Raw genomic sequence first — 11,010 nt, forward strand, 5'->3', positions numbered from 1 at the left:
TAAACAATAGATTTGAACGGACTGGCGGGCAAAAATAGCACTATCAGCATAGCTGTTTATATAGAACACTGTTCAAAACCAAGACCATTTCAACCGTTTAGACGCTCGGAATCGAGAATCCGCACCGATTTTTTCCGATTAGTCTCTCTAGACGTTTTTTGGTCCATATGCACTTTTTAACCATTTGGGCTCCGCCTAGGTCACCTTGACGCCGCCTAGCCATCGCCTAAGCGACGATGAATAAACAAATTTTTTTTTTATTATGTTGAAATGTTGATTTTTTTTTCTTCATTCTAATTCACTTTTGGGTTGATTCAATGACATTTATGTTGAAATGTTGATTTTTTTTTTTTTTTTTGCATATTTTTAAAGATATATATTATAAAATATACGTGTTTTTCAATATTAAATAATTTTATTATTATTTTTAGATAGTATAATACATATTTTAATTAATTTTATATACAATTTATTGATTAACAAATAAAAAATGTAAAAATCTAAATTCGATTAATCATCGAGTGCGCTGTCCGTCCAACTAGCGTCGAGCGTCTTTTAAAACCTTTATATAGAACACCAATTTATTTGAAGTAATCTTGTGATATTTATATATATATTGTGAATTGTTTTTCTATAAAACCCATCCCTCACCTATAGTGTTTGACAAAACAAGAAATTAATTCTAATTCATTACCCCAAATGATGGAATTATTCTCATTTTTCTCCCCAGTTCTTTTGAGCTTCCTCCTAATTCCACTTTTCATTATATGGAACTACAAATCCCAATCCAAAATCTCCAGTTCAAATCAACCTCCACAGCCACCCAAATTACCTCTCATCGGAAACCTCCACCAAATTATCTCTCCACTACCCCATCGCCGCCTATCTCAACTTGCCAAAATCTACGGACCTTTTATGCAGCTTCAACTTGGCCAAGTTACAGCAGTGGTTGTTTCTTCTCCACAAGTAGCCAAACAACTCATGAAAGATAATGACATCAAGGTAAGCCATAGACCTCGTGTCACAGTAACAGATATCCTTTTTTACAATCACCAAGACATTGCTTTTGCTGCTTACGGTGATTATTGGAGACAAATGAGGAAATTTTGCTTCTTAGAATTACTTTGTCCCAAAAGAGTTCAATCTTTTGTATCAATCAGGGAACAAGAGATTTCAAATTTCATTTCATCCATTAATTCAAAATTGGGATCTCCGATTAACTTGAGCGACATGGTTTTTTCTCTGACGAATTCAATTATAGCAAGAACAGTGATTGGCCGGAAGAACAAAAATCAGGAAGCTATGTTAGAATTAATCTGTCAAATGCTTAAGGCGATTGCTGGTTTCACTGTTGTTGATATGTTTCCTTCTCTTGTATTCCTTCATGTAATCACTGGGATGAAATCTAGTCTCTTGAAATTGCATAAACAAGCTGATCAATTGTTGGAAGAAATCATTGAAGAACATAAAAAAGAGTTAAAAGGAGATCAAAGTGAAGGCAATAATCTTCTTAATGTTCTTTTGAAACTCCAAGCAAATCCTGATTCTCTTTTAACTACTGATGGCATCAAAGCAATCACTCTGGTTAGTTTAATTTCGTTACTAACCATTTTATTGATTAATCTACTCATTAAAAGTTTTTAATGATGGGAAATACCATCGTAAAAAATCTAATTCCACTCATTAAACGTTTTTAATGAGCGGAATATGAAGCCCTTGTAACAAAATTAATGATTTCAGGATATGCTCATTGCTGGGACTGATACATCTGCAATAGTTATGGAGTGGACAATGTCCGAATTGATGAAGAACCCAAGCTTAATGAAAAAGGCGCAAGAAGAAGTAAGGAAGGTACGTGCCGAATATGGAAAGCTTGATGAATCAGTTGTTGATGAGTTAAAATTCTTGAAAGCGGTAATTAAAGAGACTATGAGATTACATCCACCGATACCACTAATTCCAAAGCTATGTGGAGAGGACTGTAAAATTAATGGGTATAATATGAAAGCCGAAACTGAAGTACTTGTGAATGTATGGGCGATTGGAAGGGATCCTAATTATTGGATTGAACCTGAAAAGTTTAATCCAGAGAGGTTTATTGGGAGCGAAGTTGATTATAAAGGTTGTAATTTTGAATATATTCCGTTTGGTGCTGGAAGGAGGATATGTCCGGGTATTCAGTTGGGCATTGCAAGCCTTGAACTTCCTTTAGCAAGACTATTGTGCGAGTTTGATTGGGAACTTCCTAATCAAATGAAGTGTGAGGATCTTGACATGACCGAGACATTTGCAGTTGCGATCAGAAGAAAAAATCAGCTCTACTTGGTTTCGGTTGAACCTCAATCTTAGCTAAATTCCTTTTTAAGTAACTAGTTTTCCATCTACATTGAAATAAATGACTTTGTAATTGCTGGTTTTTTTTTTATGAACTCAAGTTTGCAGGAAAATCTGAACTCAAGTTTGTTATTGTTGGTTTTACTTTTGGATAAATAATTTCTTAGTCTCATCTTTTTATCTAACACGCGGTTAGTCTCTCTATTTATTATAAGATTCTTATCTTTTGTCTAGTTTTTTTTTAGATTTTTAACCGTTATATTTGACATAAGATCACTGACAGAAAATAACAGTGGAACATGTCCATTTTGTATCTAAGGCTTTCCTAAAAGTTAAGATATGTTCGGTTAAAAATCTAAAAAAACTAGATAGAATTTGGTTAATATTAATAAAAGATAGATACCTTACAATATATGTTTCAAAATAGAAGACTAAACAGTGTGTTAAATAAAAAGATAATGACTAATAAATTATTTACCATTTATATATCTTTTAGCAAAAAAACATTTAGAGATTCCACCAAAATCTAATTTTACAGATTTTGTAGGTCAAATTTCTAACCGTTCCTCTTGAAAATCTGTAAAATAATTATGTCACTCATACATAAACAGAGAAAAGGGAAAAGAGACTAATGAATGTCGATGTTTAAATTGCGTCCCTCAAATCTATACTATATATAATAGCGAAAGCAGAGAGAAATAAGGAGAAGTGTTTTAGAGGCTTTTTTGATGAGTTGCCAACGTAGTAAAAAATTTAATTAATTAAAAATAGCAAATTTATATTTATAATATATTAAACAATTACTAATTTTATTTTTATTTTTATGTTTGTTTTTGTTTTCTATAAATCTGTTTGTTTTTGTTAAAGTTAATTTACAACTCCTTTTATTTTTATTTTCATTTTTTCCAGTACAACCCTAAACTAGTTTTAGGGTATTGTATGTAGTGTTGGCGTGAAGATAATTATCATATATTCCTTGATTGTTGTAAATCCCTTAATTTAAGGGATTAGCATTATCTCATTAAATCCCTTAAATTAAGGGATTAGAATTTGAATTTTAGGTATAGCATTACAAGTCCTGTATATATATGTAACCTAATACCAGTAAAAATTCATTGAGAAATATACAGAACTTTACCGTAATAGTTGTCTTGGTATCAGAGCAAACCGATCATTGGCAAATTTTTTTCTTTTTTTTTTCTCTTTTAATTTCTCAGCCCTTCTTTTATCATGTCAGATTCAGAAACCTCCGCCTCTGAGGACGAACGATCTGACTCTATTTTTACGGAATTGTCTACCAAAATGACTGAAATTTTAAATAAACCTAATCCATCTGTAGAAACTACTACAGCTCCAATAACCATCAAGTTTGATGGCACCAACTATGCTCTTTGGTCCCAAGTTGTTGAGATGTACATCTCTGGAAAAGACAAATTGGGGTACATCAATGGTGATCTTCCTCAACCTCCAGAGTCTGGTTCAACCTTTCGAAAATGGCGCACTGATAATGCCATTGTCAAAAGTTGGATAATCAACTCTATGGACTTATCCTTAATTGGCAATTTTATTCGCTTTTCTACAGCTAAAATGGTATGGGATTCTATTCTATGACTTATTTTGATGGGAGTAATATCTCTCAGGTGTACGAACTTCGTCGCCGTGTGACTCGCCTACGTCAGGCTAGAGGTTCACTTGAAAAATACTATAATGACCTTCAAGGTTTGTGGCGTGAAATTGATTTTCGACCTCCAAATCTTATGACTTGTGAGGTTGACATTAAACACCTCAACAAATTTCTTTAAGAAGAAATAGTGTACACTTTCCTAGACGGTCTCGATGATCGTCTTGATAAGATCTGCGGTGATGTTCTTCAGATGCTTCCTTTTCCCACTGTGGAACAAGCCTATGCACAAGTTCGTCGGGAGTCTATTCGCCAAGCTGTCATGATCACTGGTGACAATAATGAACATCCAGGAGCTGTTTTGGCATCTAAGAGTTTCAAAATGAAGCCATCTCCAAGTTCACTCTCTATGCGAAATGCCAAATCTGGTATGAACCCTAAACCTTGACCCTTTTCTGATGGATCCAAATGCTCTCATTGTGGTAATTCTAAGCATACTCGAGAGAATTGCTTCAAGCTTCATGGATATCCAGATTGGTGGGATGAGTATTAGGTGAAGAAAAATAAAGATAAACATGAAAGTGAGGGTAAGGCTGCCATGGTGACAATAGATCAACATCTTTCCTTTACACCATTTGTTGATTCAAAAGGGGATGCACTCATATCAAATTCAGGTAACAATCTCTGGATTCTTGACTCTGGGGCTACTGATCATATGACCTATGATGCTAATGATTTCTCAACTACTTCACCACCACGGCGTACCACCATTGCTAATGTTAATGGCGTGATCTCTTCAGTCACAGGAGCAGGGACTATGACATTGTCTCCTACACTATCCTTACATAATACTTTACTTATCCCCTCTCTTTCTCATAAATTTCTATCTATTAGTCAACTTGCCCTTAATCTAAATTGTGTTGTGCTTATTTATCCTAAATTTTTCTTCCTTCAGGATATTCTCAGCAAGAAGATAATTGGTCGTGGTACTAGGAAGGGGGGACTTTACCATATGGATGATATTCGTATGGGTCAAGCACATAATTTCAGTCATCATAATAACCTCACAGAACGACATATTTGGCTATGGCACCGTCGATTGGGGCATCCATCATTTGGTTACATGAAGTATTTATTTCCTGATTTGTTTAAGAAAATGAAGTCTAGTGTTTTCCAATGTGAAACTTGCACTTTAGCCAAGAGTCACAGAACGTGTTATCCTTTAAGTATGAATAAAAGCACTATCCCATTTTCTCTCATCCACTCTGATGTGTGGGGACCTTCCCCGGTGACCACTATATCTAACTTCCGCTGGTTTGTAATTTTTGTTGATGATTGTACACGTATGACATGATTGTATTTGTTAAGACATAAAGATGAAGTGTTTAAAGTTTTCAAATCATTTCATGTGATGATTCAAACTCAGTACTTTGCTTATTTTCGAGTTCTTAGAACAGATAATGGTGGTGAATTTATGAACCAACGGTTCCAAGAGTATTTTCGCCTACATGGACTTCTTCATAAAACCTCTTGTCCGCAAACACCTCAACAAAACGGTATCACCGAGAGAAAAAATAGACACATTCTTGAAACAGCCCGTACTTTATTACTCGGAGCACATGTTCCAAATCAACATTGGGCTGATGTTGTAACTACTTCTGTTCATTTACTCAACCGCATGCCATCTCGAGTCTTAAATTATCAAACTCCCTTACAAGCTCTTTCCTCCTATGTTAATATATCATCTGTCTTGTCAATTCCACCTCGCACTTTCGGTTGCATAGCCTTTGTTCACCAACATAAAAACCATCGTACCAAACTTGATCCTTGTGCCATTAAATGTTTATTCTTGGGATATGGTGTACATCAAAAAGGTTATAGGTGTTATGGCCCAATTCGCAAAAAAACCTATGTCACCATGGATGTTACTTTTGTCGAGTCTGACACATACTATAAGCCACATTCTAATCTTCAGGGGGAGATTCAAAATGAAGATCAGAATTGGATAATATTAGAATGGTTGAACACTACTCCAACAGACTCATCTGACATTGTTCCAAAAGAACCAATGAGTAATACAGAGGAACATTTGACAATTAATGAGGTAGAGTCCCCAACTCCATTAGTACCTGCCGATTATTCTCTTGAGAATATACTTGAAGCTAGTCAAACTCCATCAGTATCTGAAACTCATGAAAATATGCCTAAGGTAAATTCTCCTGTTACTTCACCGCCTTTATGCTCTAATGATGAGAATACCTCTACTGTTGGTTACACTTTACCTTTCAGGAAAAATCGTGGCAAACCACCAAACAGATGCTCTCCTGAGATTGAGAATCGAAAGTCAAAATATCTGATTGCCAATTTTGTGTCAACAAGCAAACTTTCGAAGCCCCTTCAAAAATTTTCTCAAGAGTTATCCTCAAACCATATTCCTATCAATATTGAAGAGGCTTTGACAAATCCAAAATGGAGACAAGCAATAAAAGAAGAAATGGAGGCATTGTTAAAAAATAAAACATGGACTCTTGTTGCTTTGCCCAAAGGATAAAAGGCAGTAGGGTGTAGATGGGTTTTCTCTATTAAGTACAATATGGATGGATCAATTGAAAGATACAAGGCTAGACTAGTCGTAAGGGGTCTTCACTCAAACTCATGGAGTTGAATATCACGAAACCTTTTCACCCGTAGTGAAATTAAATACGGTAAGGGTTTTATTATCTCTTGCAGCAAATTTTGATTGGCCCTTACACCAGTTTGATGTAAAGAACGCTTTCCTCCATGGAGATCTTAAAGAAGAGGTGTTTATGGAAATTCCTCCTGGCTTTACTCCGAATTCCGAAGGCAAAGTTGTATGCAAACTTCAACGAGCACTGTATAGATTAAAACAATCCCCACGGGCATGGTTTGGGCGATTTAGTTTGGCAATGAAGAATTATGGCTACAAACAGAGCAGTGCAGACCATACTTTATTTTTAAAGCACCAACATGGAAGAGTAACAACGTTAATAATTTATGTTGATGACATGATTATCACAGGAAATGATCTAGAAGAGATGGAAACACTTCAAAAGAAACTGGCACTTGAGTTTGAACTGAAGAATCTAGGAGGTCTCAAAATTTTTTTGGGAATTGAAGTTGCTAGATCAAAGAGAGGTATTTTCTTATCTCAAAGAAAATACATTTTAGACTTGTTAGCTGAAACGAGTCTGTTAGATTGTAAGCCAGCAAATACTCCTATTGTTCAAAACCATATGCTTGGAAAATATCCCAATCAGGTACCTACTAATAAAGAAAGATATCAAAGGCTCATGGGGAAGTTGATTTATCTCTCACATACACGTCCAGATATCGCTTACGTTGTTAGTATAGTAAGCCAATTTATGCATTGTCCAAGCAAAGATCATATGGAGGCTGCCATTAGAATCCTACGATACTTAAAGTCTTCGCCGGGAAGAGGGATCATGTTCTCAATGTTGGTGTGCCCTAGTTCATAGGCATTGGTTCTTATAAAATGTATTTGTGTCACATTAATAAAGGCATTAATCTAGTTCATTTATATCTTGTGCTATAATATGAATAGAGAATCCATTGATTGATAATCGTAAAACCATATCCCAAGTCTATTCTATCATGGGAATGATTAGGACCACAGACTTGTATATTCGACGACTATATGGTAGTAATTGATACTAGCCATAACACTTGATAAGTCAGTTGTGAATATGGGTACATGTTGTATACATGTGACTGGATCGATCCGCCCGAGAAAACTACATGGTGGTTGTGTCATTAGTTTTCTTAAGTAGGTCTCTAACTGTCTTCAGACCAGATTTCATTATAATATCAATGTGGGATCCGGTTGACTTTGACATACGCCTAACAGGTCTGTAACATGATGCCAAATACGGGTATGATTGGGTGAACATGTGAACACATTAGTATTGATAGTGAAGTGATGGAATTACCACTCACATAACAGTGAGATAATATCACAGGCCACTTGATAAGTGAGATTGATAAGTGTGTGGCCACACCCTGATAAGTAGTTTACTTATCTGATTCATTAATCTACTTAAGATCAAGAAATATCATAAACATCGGAGAGGATGACAGCCGCCATGCCTCTAGTTTATAATATCGATATCAAATGGTAAAAGACGTTAAGAGATAACTATAGGGTCTCTGCATCTTTAGACTGCTGAAACTCTGTCTTAGTTAGGGGCAGTAATGGTTTGCTAGAGCCCACTTACTGTCTGTGAGCCATAAGCCCACTGCTAGCTAAGGACAGTCTCATAGGATCGTGCACATCGAACATCTGAGTTAGAACTTATAGAACGGTACATTGGAGAGATAGAATTAATTAATTCATTGACAGTAAAATGTCAAGGTAATTAATTGGTGGTTAATTAATTGATTAATTGATACTATGTATCAAGATAATTAATTAATGGTCTTAAGTGTTGAGTATTTAATTGATTAATTAGTTTGCGCGATGTAATTAATTAATTTGTAAATTAATGAAATTGCATTCGGTGAATAATTAATTAGATCAATATTATTGGTATTTATTTATGTAATTAGATTAGGATTGGATTAGTTTTGTAATTAACCAATTAACCCTAAACCAATTAGGTTTAGGAATACACTATATATATAAATTAAAACACTAAAACCCTAATGAACTAACTGTTATATTCAGCCACCAAACCTATATGAAAATCACCATTGATTTTCGACATAATCACAATTTGAGTTAGTGGGTTTTTATTGGCTAATTACACAATCTCTCCAGTTTTTCTTCGTTCTTCGGCTAGCACCGGTTCTAGCTCAATAGCTGTTCGTGCACCTGACTACGGAGATCTTACTACCTTGTGGATTCTTCAGCCGTCTCTAGAAGAGACAGTCCGGGTATGTTTATATCCTTAATCGGATAAAAAGGTTTTATTCAATCAATGGTTAACGGACAAAGATGAAGCCATAAGGGATTAGAAATAAATTTTAAACCGCAATTTCGCTGCGCTACAGTTGATTAACTGGCAATAATCCCTAACAGTGGTATCAGAGCCATGGTTTAGTCCGTTTTGATTGATAGAAAATTAATAAGATTTGGTTTTTATTATTTTTCCAAATCAGTTTTGAGAATTCCTATTAATTCCTTGTGTAGAAATTGTTCTAGGAAGTTTTCTATTTATTATTTCTGTCTGTATTTTGTATTATTTGGTTCTGAAATTAATTTTGAAATAATTGAAAATTAAATAAAAAAATATATATAGCAGCAATTTTAAGCAGTAAAAGAGAAAAAAAAATAGTTTCGGACACGGAACAACAGTCACGGGACTGCTGTCCGCGAACAGCAGCCCTGCGGCTGCTGTTGGGCGGACAGCAGCCCCGTCACTGTCCCGGGTCCGTCGAAAATTCGGAATTAGTCTAATTTTAGATTTAACGGGACTGATTTTAATCTTTAAATTTTTCATGGGTAATTTAATAAAATCAGGGCCCTAATACTGCTTAATTTATTAAACGTGTTTTGAATGAAAATTAATTGGTATTAAAACGTTTTTGATTGGCATGCATATTTAATTTTAATCGAATTGATAATTTGTGTAAAATTGAATATGGTTAATTTGTGAAATTGGCCCAATAGACCGTGACACCGGTTTAAATTGGGAGGGCTAAATTTTAGATATGTGACGACCCTAAAATTCAGTGGGAGCAAAATTGTAATTTTGCATATAAATGGATGTTAACCGTTTGGGCCTTTATGGGCCTTAGTCACATATGGTAAAAATTGGCGATTTCACCCTAAGTAACTCGGCTTAACTTTATTAGATGATTTTGGAATGCCATGATCATGCATTATATTTATATGTCTTACCGTGCAGCAATGTGTTATAGAGTTCTATGGGCCCTAAATTAAAGTCGGTTTGTAATTTAATTTATTTTGGGAAATATGGCATGCGTGCCATTCTTTCATTAATGTAATTTTAGAATAGGTTCTATTCATAAAGTTGTAATTGGTCGTGAAGAAGCCCAGTCCGATGTAAATATATATAGTGTGGATTTGATTGGGTTTGGACAAAATAAATATATATATAAACCCAATTAAACCGACCGATCCAACCATGAATAAGTCTAATGGAAAAAATCTGATGTCCCATATTACATGTCCCCTTCCCTGTCCCCTTTTTATTTTTTTGACATGTGTCAAATTACTCATACTTAGTTTAACGATGTCTAACGTTTGTTAACTCTAATTTAGTTAACTTCCTTCACTTGAATCCAAGTCTTTCACGTCTTTCTCTCTTTTCCTCGTCTATGTCTTTCCTGTGAACATCACGAAAGAATTGATATGTACATTGTCGGACTGTGGTTCACTAGGAAAATCTCACTTCAATTAATTGATCGTTCTCTTCTAATTTTCTTTCTCTTCCTATCATAATACATTGGTATTTCATTCTCTGTTTTCATTCCAATTTCGTTCTCCCTTTCTTCTAATTTTGTTGCTCATGGAAGGTGGAAGTTATGCGTTATTATTCTAGATTGTTGACCCAAATTATAGGTTGCAAAAATCTTCTGAGGAACACTTTTTGTTGAATTGGGTGGGATCTCATGTGCATTAATTCAAATAGTATAATTCCAACAGCACACTTTAGGATCGATTTTGTCCAATGTGAAATTGTGTTTGATTAGGGAAGAGCATGCTTGCAATTCATTTCGGAAAAATTAGGTATAAGCTTGTTTTTTTTTTTTTTTTACTGTCTGTGGGCTTTTTTTTTAGTAGAATGGAGAGGGGCCAGGGACATCCCAACTAGGTTGGCACCTCCCTGAAACACCGACTCGGATTTTATTAACAGAAAAAATCAAAAAATCGAACATACAGTCATAGAAAGAAGAAACTAAACGAACCGAAACGTAGGCCGGCTCCAGAGATTGTCCCTAATCAAATCAAAACAAAAATCCGGTGTGGAGCTCCACCATTGAATCGAAGATAGGAGTCGACCGTAATTAGCAAGTTTATCGGCCACCTGATTGCCTTCACGGTATATGTCAGA

General features: G+C 35.0%; 1 protein-coding gene across 1 annotated transcript; it reads left to right on the forward strand.

The window, feature by feature from the left end:
- The first annotated feature begins 644 nt into the window (after positions 1-644).
- LOC136200845 (cytochrome P450 726A27-like) lies at positions 645-2,519 on the forward strand. Its single transcript, XM_065991321.1, has 2 exons — positions 645-1,584; positions 1,741-2,519. Exons 1-2 carry the CDS (start codon positions 700-702, stop codon positions 2,347-2,349), a joined length of 1,494 nt encoding a protein of 497 aa, XP_065847393.1. The 5' UTR covers positions 645-699; the 3' UTR covers positions 2,350-2,519.
- The last annotated feature ends 8,491 nt before the right edge of the window (positions 2,520-11,010 follow it).

The sequence above is a fragment of the Euphorbia lathyris genome, chromosome 7 (assembly GCF_963576675.1).
Source record: "Euphorbia lathyris chromosome 7, ddEupLath1.1, whole genome shotgun sequence".
NCBI lineage: Eukaryota > Viridiplantae > Streptophyta > Magnoliopsida > Malpighiales > Euphorbiaceae > Euphorbia > Euphorbia lathyris.